This window comes from Dendrobates tinctorius, unplaced genomic scaffold, assembly GCF_039654945.1.
Source record: "Dendrobates tinctorius isolate UK_male_01 unplaced genomic scaffold, ASM3965494v1 ptg000097l, whole genome shotgun sequence".
NCBI lineage: Eukaryota > Metazoa > Chordata > Amphibia > Anura > Dendrobatidae > Dendrobates > Dendrobates tinctorius.
In genome coordinates, this window is record NW_027361765.1 from 21,817,653 (window position 1) to 21,837,981 (window position 20,329).

The 20,329-nt window shown below is 41.6% G+C and overlaps 1 protein-coding gene across 2 annotated transcripts in view; it reads right to left on the reverse strand.

Annotated features, from left to right (window-relative positions):
• Positions 1–20,329, reverse strand: part of CHRNA7 (cholinergic receptor nicotinic alpha 7 subunit) — a 547,224-nt gene that overhangs the window by 68,369 nt on the left and 458,526 nt on the right. The window contains exon 5 of one of the 2 annotated variants that reach the window (XM_073586951.1): positions 9,387–9,466. In XM_073586951.1, the coding sequence (XP_073443052.1) occupies positions 9,387–9,466 (80 nt within the window). The remainder of the gene's footprint in view (positions 1–9,386; positions 9,467–20,329) is intronic. The other variant, XM_073586952.1, reaches the window with a different exon arrangement.

Below are 20,329 nucleotides of genomic sequence, written 5' to 3' on the forward strand. Positions count from 1 at the left end.
CTCAGGGATCGCCTCAGAAGGGTCCAATCGTGCAGGCTCCCGAGTGCTGATCACCGTGCTGTGGAATAAAGAGAAAAAAAAACAATTAAAATACTGACATGGTATGGCCCTGGCTGAAAAAAAAAATTTACATCTAACATTTTTTTTCACATGTGGTGTGTAATATTTACCTTCTAGTGACCATTGTTTCCCGGAGGAACGACAGGGCTTCTGCGTACTTGTACTTGCTCCTGCGTCCTCCAGATCCACTCGGGGCCCGCATCTCTTTATTGAACTCCTTCTTGAAACGATCCCTCACAGACCGCCACCGATTCACAATTCTGTTCCCTGAAACGAGAAAGGACAAAGTGGTTAGTATACAACATCAGTGTTTCCCAAACTCCAGTCCTCATGGTCCCCAGGGGTCATGTTTTCAGGATTTCCATAGTAAATAGAAATCCTGAACACATGATCCGTGGGGACCACGAGGACTGGAGTTCGGGAAACACTGGTTTACATCAAGCAACCGGTACTGTATATACTTATGCTCTTTAATCTGGGCCCGAACATCGAGGTCCTCCCAGCGGCCCACAAGGAGCGAACAGATTTCCTCCCAGAGTCGTCGGGTAACGATAAGGTCAGCATGGCGGCGGTCAGCCATATTCCAGAGCGGCTCCCTTTCTCTGACGAGATCGATGAGGTGGTCCACATCGAGTCCTCCATCCTCACCGTCAGAGTCGGGAGCACGCTGTGAAGGCTGTTAAAGAAAAAGACAAAAATAACATAATTAGCCTCCACAAAAGAAATGAAATAAAAAGTGCAAAAAAACAAAGCAAAAATATTTATACTTACACGCTGGTGACCGCCGCGTTGCTGTCGCCGACGACCCTGGGAGGCACTGCGAGGACCTCTTGGCCGAGCACCAGATTGGGAAGACTAGAGAAGAAAACAAAAAATGTTATGTCTTTGGATGTAGGCATTTGTTTGCTGTCTGTGGTCTGCAGAACATTGTTTTCTATGTGTTGTGTGTAGTGTGATGTTGTGTTTCTGCGTTTGATGCAAAAAACTTACCAATTGTGAGCCCACTCCAAGTGTCTGTCCACCCCTTCCTTCTTCTTCTGGGAGCTCCTCTTCATCTTGTGAATCCTGTTTTGAAATAAAAGGCAATGAATAGACATATACTACAGAGATGATGGATTTTGGAAATAAAAACTTACCGTCAAACGCTGACGATGCGAGGGAGGGCTCCCAGAAGATGATGTGCTGTCTTCCTGGTGGCCACACTCCATGCCTGTGGGTGGTGTTCCACCTGCTGCCATTGCTGCTGCTGCTGCTGCATCTATTGGGCAGCTGTTGAATAAAGAGAAACAAAGGGCCAATTAATATCTTGATATTCAATAGCCCTAGTTTGGAGGAATGGGGGATTTGATAATTACCGTCTCTCATCTGCTGCTGGCCTCCCCTCCTCAGCATGTTCCATTTGCTGCTCCATTTGGGGTGGTGGTGGTGCTGATGGTGCTGCAGTGGTCTCCTGCCTTCTCCTGCTGCGCTTGGTTGCTTTCTTGGGTGGCATGTTGGGTGTGGCTGTGGGTCCCACTGTCTAGCTTTTATATATGTCTTGTGGGCAGAGCTACTGAGCATGCTCAGACCAAAAAAAACGGATCCGGCGCATTGCGGCGCTCATAGGCTTTCATTGTTTGAAAAAGCCGGACACGCCGGATCCGGCGTGTCCGGCTTTTACGCCGGAGACAAAAAACGTTACAGTCTCCGTTTTTTCCAGACGCCGGATCGCGTCACATTGCCGGATCCGGCGAAAATCGGATGAAACGCATGGCCATCCGGCGCGATCCGGCGCAAATGCAAGTCAATGGGGGGGAAACCGGATCCGGCATTGCATTTCGCCGGATCCGGTTTCTGTCAAAAGCGCCGGATCGCGCCTGACGGCGAAAACCTGATGTGTGAAAGAGGCCTTACAAATCATTAGGCTTAATATAGGAGTTCATCCAGGAGTCCCAATTTGCTAATCCAAACCGTTTGGGATAAAAATGTGTTCCAGTGAGGAATCAGAAGGCCGCATTTCCTCTTAAAAATCATTAGGCCTAATATAGGGGTTTAGTCAGAAGTCCCTATTTGCTATTCTAAAAAGTTTGTGATAAAGCTGAGTTGCAGTGAGAAATCAGAAGGCCACATTTCCTCTTAAAAATCGTTAGGTCTAATATATGGGATCAACAAGGAATCCCTATTTGCTAAGAGCCTGAACTCCTCCATCTCCAATCTGTTGGCCACGGAAAGGCTGTCTTTCACCTGGTGGATACAGATGATTTCTGAAAGTTGATGGCCGTCGCAGTCCCCCTAGTACCAGTTGCCCAGTCACAATTGCTTGTCTAAGAAAGCTGTGCCTGCGCTACACCAGCATGTCGCAAATACGCAAATAACATCACTCATTCCCTGAAAAAATCTATATCTGCCATGGTGCATTTCACCACTGACACCTGGATGAGCAAGCATAAGCAAGGGCCTTACATCTTGCTGACTGGGCACTGGGTGACACTAGTGGCTGTGGGGGCAGGGGGTCAAAAGGCTGCTCCACATGTCTTGGAATCCCCAAGAATTGTGGGACAAACCTCTGTATCTCCTTTAATGAAACACACATTCCAGAAGTGCAGATAGAATCTCCCTCACCTCCGTACTGCGCAACCATGATTCACTGCAATGAGGCAGTATTTAAATTAATGTGCCTTTGAAGATCATAGTCACACAGTTCAAGAGTTGTCCACAGGTATTCAGAATATCTCCATTGAGCCTGGAGCCAGGGAAGGCCGTGTGCAATAACGGTGCAAACCTGGTGGCAGCCCTACTGAAGAGAAACCTCACACATGTGTCTTGCATGGCTCATGTCCTCAACCTGATTGTCTGTAGGGTAATGTGTGTCAGAGGCCTATTATACTGTTTCTACTCTGTGGAAATTGATTCCACTTTAGTGGTGTGTGACAATAATTTTTTGGAATGTGGAGACTCCAAGTTGGGTTTCTATCATGTTTGTTGCCTGTAGAACTAGCAGTTCCAGACAGGCAGAACTGATTTACTTTCACTCAAATACTTGTGTTACTATCCATACATATTTTTACCAATAGAACTCTATGAAATGTCTGTTTGTGCCATCTGAGTGTGGCTGGGAAAAAAAGAAGCTGTTGCATCAGATATCAGGGCCCCCAACAAAGAAGGCTTGCACAGCTCCCTTAACCACCAGGTCTTCATTGAAACTTCAATTCAAATCTGTAAATATTGGCCCAGACCCTGATACCACATGCATGGCCCTTGGCTGACTGCTGTCCTGTCATAAGCAAATTTTTACGGTGGTGCCACTTTTCATGGTGTTTGCACCTGATTTTATCTGTTTGGAAAGCTTTTGGTCTCCCCTTAAGGTGCTGCCTATACATTTGGTTTGGCCTCCTATTGAATCTAATGGGGTTTGGGTATGTTTGGCTAATATTGGGATGTTTAGCAAATCGAACATTGAAAGGTTCGCTCATCTCTAATACGTACTTCATGGGATCTAGACTGCAAGCTTGTGTTAATGCAACCCAGATTTTTTTGCTGCTGCATCACACTTTTGACTCATGTTCAGTTTGTGATCTATTAATATACCAAAATCTTTTTTACATGTGCTGTTCCTTAGCCCTATTCCTCTCATTCTGCATTTCATTTTTCTTGCCCAGATGTAGGCGTTTGCATTTCTCTCTGTTAAAAAAAAAAATGTTTTTGTTGTTGCTGTCCAAAGTTCCAGTTTGTTTAGATCTTTTTTGAAACATCTCTCTCTCTCTCTCACTCGTCTCTAGTATTGGCTATCCCTTCTAGCTTTGTGTCATCATGAAATTTAATCAGTTTACCCTCAATTCCTTCACCTAAATCTCTGCTAAATATGTTGAACAACATAGAACCCAGGAGAGCGCCCTGTCATACCCCACTTGTGACATTCTTCCAACTGGATTTGTAGCCATTTATGACCACTTTTTGGGTCCGGTCACTAAGCCAGTTATGAATCCACCTAACAGTTGCCTTGTCCATTCCATGCTTGGTCATTTTTTTCAATAAGGATGGTATGAGGTACTTTGTCAAATGCTTTGCTGAAGCAAAAGTATATACTAGATCTACTGTATTTCCCTGATCCACCCAGTCAGTGATTCTGTCATAGAAAGAATTTAATTTAGCCTGACATGACTTGTTAGTTACAAACCCATGTTAGCTTTGGTTAATCACTTCATTATCATCCTTGTACTTGCATACATGTTGTTTAATATTTTTTTAAAGATCTTTACTTGTACAGAATTCAGGCTCACAGTACTGTAGTTCCCTGAGTCCACCTTCTTTCCCTTTTTGAAGATAGGGAAAACATTAGCTTTTCTCCAGTCTTCTGGGACTTCTCCTGTTCTCCAAGAATTTTCAAATATTATGGAGAGTGGTTTAATAATTTCCTCTGCTATCTCCTTCGGTACCCTAGGATATAATTAATCTGGACCTGTAGACTTGAATTCATTTCTTAGCTAAGTATTCCCTCACTATATCTCTGCTTATAGACAGTGTGAATTCTTCTATAGTACAGTGTAGATCAGTTGATGTTACATGCACTTTTTGAGAGAAAACAGATGCAAAATAGAAATTTAAAAGTTCGGTCTTCTCAACATCATTTCTTACCAATTCACCATTTTCATCCTGTAAAAATCCTATAGCATTTTTTACTTTGACTTTTACTTTTTACATACCCCCCAAATCCCTTTTTATTGGTTTTGATGTCTCTTGCAAACCTTAATTCAATATCAGCTTTAGTTAATTTGGTGAATGCCCTGCAGGTTCTGCAGACAGCATTTTATTCTTCTTTAGATATGCCTCCCTCTTTCCATTTGATAGTCATTTCTTTCTTCCTTTATAGCATGTGTTTAAGTTCTGTATTCATCCATCTTGGTTTTCTTAAATACTTACTATCCTTCCCTCTTTTAGGGAGTATTACCTACTGTGCTTTGAGAATCTAATTTTTCTAAATTTCCCATCCTTGCTGGACATTTTTCCCTTAAGGACATCCAGTCATGGGATGTTAGGCGTCAGGTTCCTGCCTCTGCACCGGAGGAATCCCGAGCGTTGCCTTCAGTGGTCTCCCATTCAGTCCTGACCGCAGAGGAGGCTGCTCAGCAAAGATGTCAATCCCGGCGTCTTGCCCCAGCTAGTGCTGTCGGTTTGGTTGCTGCTGCCATCCCAGGGTCAGTTATAGCAATCTGCACTAGGCATCAGCGAGCAGCTCCTGGGACTAAGTCCTTCTTTTGGGCTACTGAGCATGCCCATGGGTCAACCTCTCATTGGAGGTCAGGGGTCTCATGCTCAGTTCCTGTTGCTTCCCCAATTGGCCCACGGGGAAGGTCCCAGAAGGATGCTGCTTTAAAAGGTTTGCATGGCCGCTCGGCCATGCACTAGTATAAACAGTATTTTGTACCTTTGTGTGTGCTGACGGATGCATGTGTTTGTGACTGACTCATTATGATTCCCTCCCTCTGGTTGTGCTTGTGTATAGGAAATTGGAGTTAGAGTCAGCACCTACTAGTGGCATTGCTTATGCGCCACCGTTCTCCCAGTTATCAGCACATACTTAGCGCCAGTTTGTGCCATTCGGTACAAAGCACTATCATACCACGTCAAGTAGCAGCAACTGCCAGTGCAGTGCCGTGCACAAGTGTTGCGCTTTCCTAGACCGAGTCAGGGTGGTTAGTGGCGTCCGCAAGAGCAGTACTGTGCACACTTGAGCGCTATATCTTTAGTTTGCTGAGCTCTGTGAGTGTTAACAGGCTCCAGCATTTATATAACACAGTTCTGTGCAGTAACAGAATCCGCCTCTGTACACACCGGGTGACGCTAACCTGTCTGTGTCCAGTTATATTGCCATATAGCGTCCGTCATTACCGAGCAGCAGGTAACATCTCTGCACGGTGGACCCCGGGCTGAGAACGCACCTTGATACCATCTTTTATTATTTGGTGCATTCTGCTAGCCCTAACATGGGATCCCTGCTAGCCACTTACTGAGTCCCTTAAAATCTCTAAAATCTGCCTTTCTGAAATGCAACCATGAAGTCTGAGTCTTCACAGGTCTTCCTTCTCTAATTACACAAAATCATGATAGCATGATCCCTGTCTCCTAGACAGAGGATGACTTTTCTATGTATATATAAAAGATGTAGTTTTCAGAATTGCAAACATCAAACTCTACGGTCTGAACAGTGTTGTAAAATGCGTTTTGAATGCAACTGCATTTTACAATGCAGAATTCTACAAGCTAAGGTAAACAATATGGTAAGTAAATAATGGAATATTAGAAGTATGGATGGGTATATTAGGCTTTTAGAACTGGAATATTAGATTAGGATTATAGTGCTGTCATAATGCAAACAAAACAAGTGTATGGTAGAGATGGACTAAAGGTGAATGTGACAGTATCCTGAACTCACCTCTGTGTGTAGTATATGTTCAAATATACTACTCTAGTTTATAAAGATGCTCAACTCAACCCATAACCTATGTCACTAGAAACTAGGTGATGTGGCTTCTGCTGATTCTAGATTTTAGGAAATATTGATTGGTATTATATTTAAATGTTTTATTAGATTTTTTACTTTTAATTCATTTTTACATTTGGTTTGTATTTTCGTACATTTGAGGAATGAAAACTTTTTAAGGATTTTTTTTGCGTTGCTTTTTTATATACATTGCCATTGATCTTTTAGGTCTTTCTAGAAAACAAGTTGTTTTGGTATTTTTTAAAGAACTTGTTTATACTTACTATGAAGATAAATAGAAAGTGATGCAAATTAAGTACTTGGCTGGTACTTAATGGTGGAGTGATTGTATAAGTCTTCATATGTCCACATTAAAATAGAGATGGCACCACCACACAAATGATTTAATGTATAATAAAATTGATGGATCAATGAGAATGTTAACCATTATCTCATTATGAAAACTTATTTTTAAATTGAAGCCAACTCAGCGATCACATAAATGCAGAAATTTTATTACAGACGGTGAGCTGTGGAATGCCATAAACCTCCACCACCACAACCCAATTTGAAAAAAAGACCATGTAATACATATGTAGGTCGGTTCCACCAAAACATGAGCTGCACTTTAGTATTGGTTATCTTCTCTGTCTAATAACTCTGGCCCACCATGATGATGTTCTTATACTCTAATAAGGCACTGTATTTGTTCTCTTCACAATGCAACTTCCTTAGCTAAAAAGTTCTTACAATTTCCTAACACTAGAAATGACACCGACTGAAAATACAGAACAATCAAAGTGAATTTGTTGGAGAAGTAATCAAAAGACCAGCACAGTCATGGCATGGTACTAGTCATGAATAATCAGCTTCATGGTGGATTTATGTAGGCGAATATATTCTTTAAAAAATCATAAATATTATTAGAAATCAATATTTCATTGTTGTTCGCATGTTGTCTCACACAGACATCTATTTCTTCCATGCTTTCCTGTTAATCAAATACCTTTAAATCGAATACAATGTAATGTCATAGATTTTAAGAAACATCATTCTATGTTCATTGAAGCAAGTGGAAAGTGTTTTTTAAAGGGGTTATATTGAGAAGTGCTCTCCATCTAATGGTTCTGGAGCCTGCAGTTCCCAAACTGTGGTAAGTTTATATTGAATCCAGAGGCACAATCAGGAACTAGGTGCCAGGATGAAAACCACATTACAGGAACTAGACTTGGTCTTTTCATATGTTTATTACAGATTTAGATTTTGCCACATATTTTGGAGATTTTGCTTTGTATTAGAATGTATATTACCATTGCTAGCATTGGTAATTTTAAGAGTGCTTAATAATATATTTCATATACCGCTTATTGTTGTTGGATAGGATACAAGAACATCAGGAACCCCAGGCTTAAAGGATTTCTCCACTTCCCTTTCTTTCACAACTAAGATATAAATTCTATTTAAAAGGAAATGTGTCATCATAAAATGACCTGGTGTTCAAATCAGGTTTTTATGCTAAATGTATTTTTGTATTTTTTTTTTTTTCATATCACGATCTTTTTTAAAAAAAAAAATCTCTTGCAATTTTCCCACTGGCCATTGAGGCTATTCTAGACTCATACTTCCCATTGTTTCAGGAAATCCAAGTGTACATTAGCAGTTAAAGACTGGCTTAGACCTGATTATTTTGTATTGGAGCATCAAAGGAGTGACTTCACAGGATCCTGAAGCAAGAACGAGCAGGGTCAAGTGTGAAATCATCTAATGAGAATGGTGGATCCTTGGGTATGAACTGAATATAGAGCTGTCTCCTGTCATTGTAATAAAGCCTATTAAAATAATGAGGCTACTGAAAAGTCTTCTGTAAAAAAAATGAGCAGTGAGAAGTGTGAATCAAGAAGCCAGGGTGGAAATTGTTAGCTTTGTAACTTTTTACATATAAATAGGTGGTCCGAAGTCACAATAAATGTAATTGTAAATTCCTATTTATTTAAAATCTAAACTAATTTTTAATGTACTTGCATTAAAAATTCCCTACCGTTCCCTAAATACACTAACAGATTTTCTGTTTGTTTTCTGCTTCCTTTCATATGACGCTTTGTTTCAGAATCACAGTCCTGATTCTGTTCCTGCCTTGTCCCTGAGCGCTGTGCAATATGCACAATCACAGCGTGCGCTATATTGCTGAATCAGATGAACAGTGATGAGCCGCCAACAGAGTGGTGTCAGAATGCCCAGCGTGCAGAGACCAGTGATGTCACCTGCAGGGGCTTCATTTCAGGCAGAGGGTAGGGGAGGAGGCTGTGACCAAAGCCTCTGCCCCCGAAGACTCTTTATTTAAGCATCCTAGCATGCACTGGGATTTTCAAACAAAAGGAAGTAGGAAAAAAAAGTAGAAAAGTCGGTAGATAATTTATGGAGTTTATAATGCAAACATATTAATAATTTGTTTTAATTATGGCACTAAATAGATAGGGATTTATGATGAAATTCACTTTGACTTCAGATGACTCTTTGAATACAAAAACCCATTAAGAAATAGGTATTTTTTATGCTGAATTTCCTTTAAAATTCAATCCAAAACCAAGTCATAAGATATATTACTGTAAATATTTCAATCATTATCAAACAGTATGTTAGAACAGCAATGATAAGACATAAAAGTAACTACAGACTCTAAAGATAAGTTTTGAAAAATCTTTGGGATTGAAAAACACTTGCAGATTATATCTCTTAAATGGAGGTTAAGGCAAGGACTATCCAATGATGTGAAAAAAATGCTAAAATGCAACCCTAAACAAATACCAAGAAGATCAGGACATAAAATTGGTATAATCAAGGCAAAATACAAAAATGGTCATCTTACCTGGTGGTAAATACTCGCAGTGTCCAGAGGAGTTCACTAGAACATTAGTATGAAATGAAGCATCAAATCTTTCATCTGCACTGAAAAATAAAACATAAAGAGTGAGAAAGTGGCAGCCAGTGATTATAAATCAATATATTACAAGTATAGCTGTCTCTTCACATCTAAGACTTGTTAAATGTGTGATTGAATAGCATCATTCTTTACCTATAATCACATGTCATTTACTTTGTATTACCTACAGATTTCCTGTCTCTGTTGTCATTTTCAATGATGGGTGTTGCTGAGAAATACAATTTAGTCGGATTAACGTATTTTTCATGTACAGTGGCAAAAAGTGTTTATTTAGTGAGAGAATATAATTGATCTGTTTCACACTACTGACCGCACAAAATAAAAGAGACATTTATAACAAAATAAGGTGCATTGAATAATGTCAGCTTTTGTGTTATAAGGTTATAGGGGGATACTGTTGCTTTACAACCCTGAATAAAATACCTGCAACGATACTGCATACGAGCTCGGAAGATGGCACATAGTCTCTGTACTTTAGAACTGTGGATACTACCTAATGCATCTAAAGATATTCAGCCCGATTCATCAAGACCGGCGTTGTTGATACCGGTCATGAGGAGGAGATGTGCTGGAGTCAGACGCTCCTGACACAGAAGGGTTAATGTTTTTCCTCTCTTTTCTACATTTTATTTAGTATTAGCTATGCTTATATTCTCATAGTCAAGGATTTCATACTTTCTTATCTCCTTATCTCATATGCAATGTTTTGAGGTTGTGTAAAAACTGTTATGGTACATGATAAATAAAGTCATCATCACCTGGTTAACGGGGGGCTACATGAGTTGTATTGTTTGTAAATGGTATAAGAAGTATTCACAGAAGAATAAACAGAATTGTTTTACTCACAACAAGCGTGCATTCTTTTATCAGAGCGCTCGTTATTTTGGAAGGCCTAATCTCTTAATTTGGTTTTACTGGTGATCCGACAATCTGACTTTGGGTCAGAACATAAACAGCTATGACACTCTTGATGCCTTGATAAGGAGATGCGCTGAAGTCAGACAGACGCTCCTATTGTCTTGAGTAGGAGATGTGCTGGAGTCAGATGCTCTTGGCATTCGCCTCTTCATGAGATAGGATCATCAGCTGAGTAGCATACAAGCAGGGTCGGCATTTGGAGCAGCTAGACAAGGCAGATGCCTAGGGCCCAAATACACAAAAGGGGCCCCCTGCATCTGCAGCCCTTTATGAAGTTCACTGAGGGTGTACAGCATTACTTACAGTGAATAATGCTATGCATCCTCTGTAGTTCCGGTGCATCTCTCTCCCTCTCCCTCATCTCCACCCGACAGTGTCGGGTTATAAGTTGAGAGTGAGGGAGAGGGTCCATCTCACAGCACAACAGAGGTCAGACACTGGGGCAGGATGATGCCCTGTCTGTGTCTGTGTCCTCTCCTCATCATGGCTGCTCCTAAACCACTGTCATGGGATCTGCACAAGTGAACCAGCAGGACCTGGTAAGTATACATATATGTGTATCTGTGTGTGCACCTTTGCAGTATACAGTGGGTGTGTCTCTGTATGTGTATATAATATGTGTGTACATATACAGTATATAGTATGTTTGTGTATATCTACGGTGATTGTGTATATATATATATTATATATATGCATGCATGTACATAGAGTATATAGTATTATTGTGTATATCTACAGCGTGTATATATGTCATAAGACATGTATGGATTGTCCAACACACAGGCTCTCCATGCATGTGCTGTGACTGTCACACAGCTGCGACACTTGCAGCTGCGGAGCCGAACAGCTGAACAGCTGCCGCGATCCATGAAGCCAGGTTCCCTCTTGCAGCTTATTCGGTAAACGCTATAGCTTGCCGAATAAGAGGGAACCTGAACAAATTCGATCAACTCTAACTATATTATGTGCTGTGAATTACCACTACATCAAATATACATACATTTTTTTATTTTTTTATGACTAATGATACATTGCATACAAAAAATATATATATTTAAAATTGTCACAATATCACAATAGCAAAAACCTTTATAGCAAGATGCAGTCACAGATAATGTTACAATTAAATTATGTTTGACAAAGAAGTCAAGCAGGAGAGAACTGGGCAGATGTTATCAAGAAAATATGACATATACTAGTTAGAACATTATCTGGGAAGTTTCAAATGAAAAGGTCAGGGCTACGCCACCCCTGAAGGGCATTATCTCTGGATACAAAAACCAAGTCTTGGAAGGCTAATTGAATAGAGTAATTATCTTGATTTGGAATGAGTCCATTACTTTTGGGAAGGGGAAAATTAAATGAAAGTTTGAACACTGGCCTGGACTGAAGATATCTGTGATGCGCTCTTACTAATCATTTGTTAGTCTGGATGTGGTCCTAAGCTCTAGGAGATACTGCAGTGTTTCATCAAAGAGTAAATCTGAACGCCAGGCTTCTTATTAGATTTTCAAATTACCTATAGATCTGTAATCTAGATATGTTACTAAGGGGAGACTTAAAGGAAAAATATAGTCAATTTATTAGGCAGGTTTATTTTCACATAATGGGCTGTAAAACATATGGCACATTTTACTGTGTGCAAATAGTAAAGATGCATTGCCAGACTGCAGTCATAAAAAATGAATATTTGCTGCATTAGAAGCTGTCATATAACTAATATGGAATAAAGGACACTGTCGGTATTCCTTCATTTGCATTTAAAAATAAAAAGATAAATTTTGCTTATATGCCCTAGTGAAGGGGTTAATATTCATGGCCTTTGGATAGGCCACTTGTAAAATGTACAGAGTTGTACCTCGTAGAGCCCTTTAGTCAGTTGGCAGTTTTAGACCCTACTAACATAAGGATAGATTATCAATATTTGTCATTTAGTGATTGGGACCCATTTTATTCCCCAGGACAGATGCCAAAAATAGAAAAGCAGCTTCTGCATTGTAGAACTTGGCTCAAATATATTCATTTGAATCTGTGCCATGTAGAGTTGAGCAAAAAGATTCACATGACCTTGGTACAGCAGGCCACACAAGACCAGAGCCTTGCAAATCTCTTGCATGTGAGATCCCTGGTGGCTCCTGTAATTAGTAATCCCAGTGTCATTGTTACGGTGTTACACTCATGATGTCCTTCCAGGCCTGTCAATCAGTAGAGGTGCTGGGATGCCAGCAGGAAGGAGAAGACAGACTACTGAAATGGCTGTATGAAGATGGGCTGGGTCTGTGATACCTCTCTGGCCAAAGTGGAAAAAAGGTCCAGCTTCACAAAAAGTCCAATTTATTGTATAAAACATAGTCCAGAAACAGTAAAATTTACATGAGTAACAAATAGGCTACGCGTTTCGAACAAAAACCTTGTTCTTTTTCAGAACTCTGATGACTGCACGTGGTCTGTGCATCCCACAACACATGCCGACAGGTGAACTGGCTATCTTTTTCCTTTTATACCTCTCTGGCATCGGTTCCGGAACTATCAGGGCTGTTACCATTGTTGCCGGGGCAAAGCTTTCTGACTCGGACAGACCTTTGCACTCGACTGTAGGGAGTGGATCAGGGATAAAAGGGACGGTGCGCGGGAAAGCAGGAGACATGGCGGGAAGACAGAGTGCACAGCAGGCGATATCAGGACTTGTTCACACGTCATGAGGATGATTTCGGCTACACTACAGCAATCACACACGAGATATGACTGGGAATGCTGCACCCATAAGAGAGTAGTATCGACAAATTCCCCCACAACTATATCAAGAGGTGAAAGGTATGCTAACCCAGATGCTGCAGAAGGGGGTCATTATGGAGAGTCAAAGTCCGTGGGTCGCCCCTATGTGCTAGTGTGAAAAAAGGATGGCAGACTTCATTTTTGTGTAGACTATCGTAAACTTAATGCCTGCACCGTGCCAGATTCATATTCGTTACCAAGGATTGAAGAATCCTTGTCTGCACTAGGAAATGCCAAATTCTTTTCGTTGTTGGACCTAGCCAGCGGCTACTGGCAAGTACTGATGTCGGAGCAGGACCGGGAAAAGACAGCCTTTATACTTCCTATGGGACTGTATGAATTTAACCAGATGCTGTTCGGTTTGGCCAATGCTTCTGGAGCATTTCAATGGTTGATGGAGAGGTGTTTAGGTGATTTAAACTTTGAAGCCACTCTCATCTATTTAGATGACAGCATAGTTTATGCCACTTCATTTGAAGACCATCTACAAAGACTGGAACAGGTGTTGAGACACCTTCAAAGACACGGTCTAAAAGTGAAGCCTCAGAAATGTCATCTGTTTTGCACTCAAATCGAGTACCTGTGTCACGTCGTTTCATTGAAGGGGTTTAACCATCTCGAGAGAAAATTGTTGCAGCACAGGATTGACCTACCCCGATGACAGTGAAAGACGTCCGAGCATTGGCGTTTCATGAAGAATTTTACCCGCAGAATGAACCCGCTGCTAGAACTTTCAAAGGGAGCACACACAGGTGCCAAGAACTGGATTATTCGATGGGAAGAACATCAGGAAAATGTATTTCAAGATCTGAAGAAGGCGATGACAGAAGCACCTGTGTTGGCTTATGCGGACTTCGCTCAACCGCTCATTCTCCACACCAACGGAAGCTTGCATGGACTTGGGGCTGTGTTGTTGCAGATGCAGTATGGGAGAGAGAAGGTGATCGCTTATGCGAGTCGGTCCCTTCATGATTCCGAACGGAATCCCAACAATTACAGTTCCTTCATGCTAGAGCTGCTGGCGTCAGAGTGGGCTATGATGGAGAAGTTCGTGAAATACCTATCCGGGTCTGAAATGCTGGTGCACACCAATAACAACCCTTTGGTTCATCTGTAAAATGCAAAACTAGGAGCTCTGAAGCAACAATGGGTGGCTAGAATGGCAAAGTTTCGATATAAAATCACCTACAAAAAAGGGGCTGAGAATACTCATGCTGATACCCCATCCAGAGTGAAACATGGGAAACCTGGGCGAAACACAGATGAGGAATTGGAAGATGAGGAGATTCCCAAGTTCAGAGATTCTGCCAGGACAGTGGTAGCTACACAGGAGCAGGTGCAAGAGTTGGCCTGAGAGGGTGTCTTGGGACAATCCCATGATGAGTGGGTTCGGTTACAGCAGGAAGACAGGGAACTTGCCCAACTGAGACAGTGGGTGACGTCTAAGCAACTTCCCAGTCAAGGAGAGAGAAATGCCCTATCTCCAGAGACTCTGCGGATTCTTTGACAGCGGCAAAGACACTAAATAAGAAATGGACTGCTGTATTGAAAGGTCCAACAACAACGTGAACTAGGTATCACCTGGCAAGTGGTAATTCCGGAGACTGCCAACGAGTGTTACAAGAACACTCGCCCATGGAATGGCGAGCAAAAGGAGAGAGGGAGTGTAGGAAGATGGACCAGGCCGTTGGTACATCTCTGGTGACGGTTCCGGAACTATCAGGGCTGTCACCATTGTTGCCGGGAGGGAAAGCTTTCTGACCCGGACAGACCTTTGCACTCGACTGTAGGGGGCGGATCAGGGATAAAAGGGATGGTGCGTGGGAAAGCAGGAGACATGATGGGAAGACAGAGTGCGCAGCAGAAGGTTGATTCACTCTCCGTGGAGTGACGCAGTAGTCCAGGCCTGCACTGCAGATTCCCAGCCTATGAGCACACTGACTGTGAGCAACGTGTAACTCTGCGCCCACTCACCCCTGTCACTGAGAATTCATCCCGCACCGTTCCACTGACTGCTGTGAGTGCGCAGCCTAGTTCTGACCTGGTGAATCATACAGAGCAGGTTGCTTTACCACGCCTCCGCCACTGATCTGAGTCACACTCCGGCAGTACCACAGACTACTACAGGATATTTGTTTTTTGTGCTTGGTTTTCATTGTTTTCCATATCTTGGACCTCAACCTGTTCATGACTTCTTTGCATGTGTGTGGCATGAAGAAAGAAGTAATTAGCCATCTGCCATTCTAAAGGTGTTCTCTCATAAAGAACATGTTTAGATTATCAATATGATTTGCTATAAATGTCTGATTTATGGGGGTTCAATTACTGGCCCATTGGATCCTCTTTGAGAGGAAGGGTACAACATTAGCAACAGGCAGCTCAAACTGTCTGTTCACACTTGCCATACAATATGCAGGTAACTTTGTATATTCATGAAATTAAACCACAAAAATGAAACTATATAGTCAATAAAACGTTTAAAATGTGGAAAGTTGAGTAGAGAAGAAATGCCCCATACTGATCAAAAGGGGCAAAGTACCTAAAGCAATATGGTATATACTGTAGGTATGGGCTGACCTGTTGGGAAAATGTTGTTAAAAACACAGGTAGCTTCTAGATGTTTTGGCAAGTTAATCCTCTGGATACAACTCCAAAAATCCAAAGATCTGAAACCACCTCTAAACTGTTCATAAAATTCTGCACATCAAGTCCTAATAAAATATATAGTGCAAGGATTTTTTTAGAAGACCTAGATATAGCTTTCATCACAGTTTCTGCTCTCTTTTCCGAACTTATAATTTCTAGATGTCTCTGCCAGAGAATAATTAGAACAAAATATTCTACTTAGAGAATATTGCAGAATAAGCAGGGTATTGAGCTCTTCTAATTATCCCATGAAAATTACATATTTTTCAGATATAAGTCTTTAAACTTCAAATCTGCTCATTCTTAACTTTTACTAAATACAGTATGAAACATCTGACGTTCACAACAAAGTTTTGCTTCTACGACTACCAAGTAACAACTTATAAGGACTGTGATATGTAAAACATTATTAGGTTGCAAGAGACATTACTGTGTTCTATAAAATTCCGACAAGTACAAAGATCAGACATTACAAAGTAATACAATATCCAGCAATTAGAAAAAAGGACTAAGGACCCTGCTCCCTAGTTTACAGTCTATGAGGAAATAGAGGAAGGAGCACAACAAACAAAATTGCTTGTAAGGTGTGATCCAGCCATCTTTTATACTAAACTAATACACATAAAGTAACTTGATCCAGTCACCAGTCAGTATCTGTGTGTGCACAGGTGTAATGTGCATTTGTGTGCATAAAGTGAAAAAAATCAAAAAAGAAATAACATTTTAAGGGAAATGTAGAAAGGATACGAGGGTAAACAGTTAAAAGTTAACTTCGTTAAGGGGTTAAGCAGAGCTGTCACATTCACTACCAGAGGTATTTTGGGTTTTGCATTTTCATTTTTTGCTCCCCTTCTTCCTAGAGCCATAACTTTTATATTTTTTGGTCATAATGGCCATTTGAGGGTTTTTTTTGTGGGACAAGTTGTACTTTTGAATGACACCATTGGTTTAACCATGTCGTGTACTACAAAACAGGAAAACAAATTCCAAGTAAGGCAAAATTGCAAAAAAAAGTGCAGTCCCACACTTGTTTTTTGGTTTGCTTTTTTACTAGGTTCACTAAACTGACCTGCCAATATAATTCTCCAGATCATTATGAGTTCATAGACACCAAACATGTCTAGGTTCTGTTTTATCTAAGTGGTGAGAAAAAATTCCAAACTTTGTTAAAAAAAATTGCTCCATTTTCTGATACCCATAGCGTCTTCACTTTTCATGATCTCGTGTTCGGTGAGGGCTTATTTTTTGCGCTCTGAGCATGGCGTTTTTAATGATAATGATACCATTTTGATGCAGATAAGATCTTTTGATCGCCTGTTATTACATTTTAATGCAAAGTCGCGTTAAAAACAGCTGACATGTCTCAGGAAAGATGTGGGCTCACCACCAGAGCCCACATTAAAAGGAGGGAGTTAGACATTGACGTAAAATTACGCTCGATGTCGGAAAGGGGTTAAAAAGATAGGATTTCATTGTACGCTTAAAACTGTTGATTTTGGGAATAACTCTGACTGTCTAGGATAGTGCATTGCAGGTAACTGGTGCAGCTCAAGAGAATTCTTGAAGAAATGAATGGAAGTTTCATATTATAAGGAAAATATAATAATATTGATACCTGTGAAGATCTGAGATTGTGGGTTGTAATAATCACCTAGGCAGGTCAACAATGCAACTATATTTTATTCCTTACGTCCATGGTTGTACTACAAGTCCAGGTAGATGACCAAAATACAATGTCCTCAGTCCACAAGTTTTCAACATGGGATTGCTATTTCCACTGTCCAAGTACCAGCCTATACCCACTGCCTCCCAACTTTTGGTTGTCCCACAGCTTTTGGTATTTCCAGACTGTATAGTGTGCAGTCATAGCCTATGTTCCTCCAGACAATGGATATCATGACCGTAGCTGATGGAGACCCCTCCAGCCAACAACCGATCTCCAAACTCCATAGGTCATTTATGTGATCCAGGACATCATCCTCGATCCTCTTTCTTCAAAGTCACTCTCCCAACTCCATAACTAAACATGTGGCTTCTTCCCCTCTCCCAGGGATCAGTCACCTAAGTGGGCAGAAGAGTACATACCCTTCCCCGTAAACATTTCATTTTAGCTCAAAGAATGAAAATTATTCCAGCAGCCCATTACCTGGGACTGCATGTGAGACCCCCCTGTAGTGACGACTCCATTTGGTCTACAATCGCCATCCATGCAATGGGACTATTGGGTGGAAGAACAATGGAATGATAGAGTTCCTTGATTCCTTGATTGATAATCTTGGGTTTGGCCTTATGTATGCATAAGATCTAGCCTGCATGTCTTCCTCTGCTTACTGTTACTGAAGGAAAACATTGATTCCTGATGCTAAACTGACGAGCAAGCAAATCACTAATAAAATACAACAATAATATTGATGCAACAAGTGTTTCGTGCTGGAAAATGTCTGCAACCTGTAGAGCCATGGACTCCGCTCTACATGCATTGATCCAATATTCTTGGAGTCATGGACAGCTCCTTACACTTGCCTTACACACGTTTTAATCAGTGAAATATATTATGTTGTGCAAAGGATGATACCTCTGCTCAGGGACTAATTATAAAAAAAGAGTTAATCTGGAAATGATTGATATTCCTGAGACAAGGGTCAGACCAGTAAAAACAAATTAGAATAATATTTTGCTTACAATTTCTTTATGAAGTATAATTTTTGTATCCTAGATGGCAGTGCCCAGAAAAAGAAAATCTTAAAGAGTAGAAAAGAGATATATTAAAAAGGAAGAAATGCTGAGGGAGACACAGAACAGGGTGTCACATGTGCCTCGGGAGACATAGCACCATCATCACTGGAATGGCTCCGGTATGGGAGGTAAGTATATGGTGCTTTAAATTTACATTGTGAGTAACAGTAATATAATATTAAAGAATAATATGTCATGTTTTTATACACCATCTGAGAGTAGTACAGGGTGGGCCATTTATATGGATAGACCTAATTAAAATGGGAATGGTTGGTGATACCAACTTCCTGTTTGTGGCACATTAGTATATGGGAGGGAGAAACTTTTCAAGATGGGTGGTGACCATGGTAGCCATTTTGAAGTCGGCCATTTTGGATCCAACTTTATTTTTTCCAATGGGAAGAGGCTCATGTGACACATCAAACTTATTGAGAATTTCACAATAAAACAATGGTGTGCTTGGTTTTAATGTAACTTTTTCTTTCATGAGTTATTTACAAGTTTATGACCACTTATAAAATGTGTTCAAAGTGCTGCCCATTGAGGGGGGCGTGGCCTAGACTGTCATGGAGTAGGACGTGCAGTCTAAGATCTCCCGGCACATCCACCCTAAATCAACTGAAATCATAGCCCATCCAGGCTAAATCCTCACAGAAATCCTCTCAGAGTCACTCAGGAGTGACACCCCAGGCCTTCGGAGCCCTATTTGCCAGTTCCCACGGACTTTTGAGGTCTGGTACGTGCGAGGCCTAACACTTACTGCGGGGCCTGTTGAGGCCTACGGGCCATATCCGGACTGTATTACTTGGGCTCAGATCCCACCTGAAGAATTGGGGTAGAATCCCCCTCAGCAATCATCCGAACCATCTTCGGCACGTAAAGGAGCTTATATCAGGCTTATTATAGCCTCCTCTAGGGATAGAGGATCCTGGACCTCAGGCTCCCTCCCTCAGCCCTGATTCGACCCCCCCACCTGGGCCACGGCTCTCATAGGAGCTCCTAAAGAAGATTACCGCCTATTTCTGAGGTAACCGGAGACAAAGACGCTCATATAATAGTTCACAGAAAGATTTATTTCTTCAATTGACTATTAATTTTTGCTGACGGGCACTCAGGTGCTTTTACAGAAGAAAGAAAAAAAAAAAAAAAACCCACTGCGCAGGCGCGACATTCCCTGGCCGCGGCTGACACCGCCGAGCGGCTTGAGGCAATAGCGAGCGCCTGAAATTCAGACTTCGGCCGCCCACGGCTGCATCTTCATTACGGTACGCCTTTCCTTCCCTCCTGCCTCCGCTACCTAACCTCCCGCGGTCAGAACAATTGCCCGAGACCCCCCTGGAAAATCCTGAGGAGCGAATCTATGGCAGCGGTTCAGAGCCATATTTACAAGCGCCTTGCGCAGGAGCACCTCCCCCCGGCTGATAAACCCGACTGCCGTAGCTACAGCGGCACGGGAAGGCATTGCCATTCACCGTCCCCACTGCAATTAGCTCCTGGGGTCCTCGCCACCCCCACCACCACCAAGATATCCTCCTTCAATTGCGTTCTTAGCCCCCTCAGGGCTTATCGGGAGCCGCTCTCTCTTCTCTCAGAGCGGCTTCCTGATTCACAGCTGCGCACTCCACATACGCAATTTGCGTAAAATCCGGCGTATCTTACGTCAAAGGAGCAGCCTTCTAATCCAGCTCCATAGTGCTGCTGGCTTCAACTCCCCACATAACGTTAATCACTGGTGGACTGCCCAGACGGTTTTTTGCCATACACGAAATCAAACTAAAACAAAAAAGAATTAA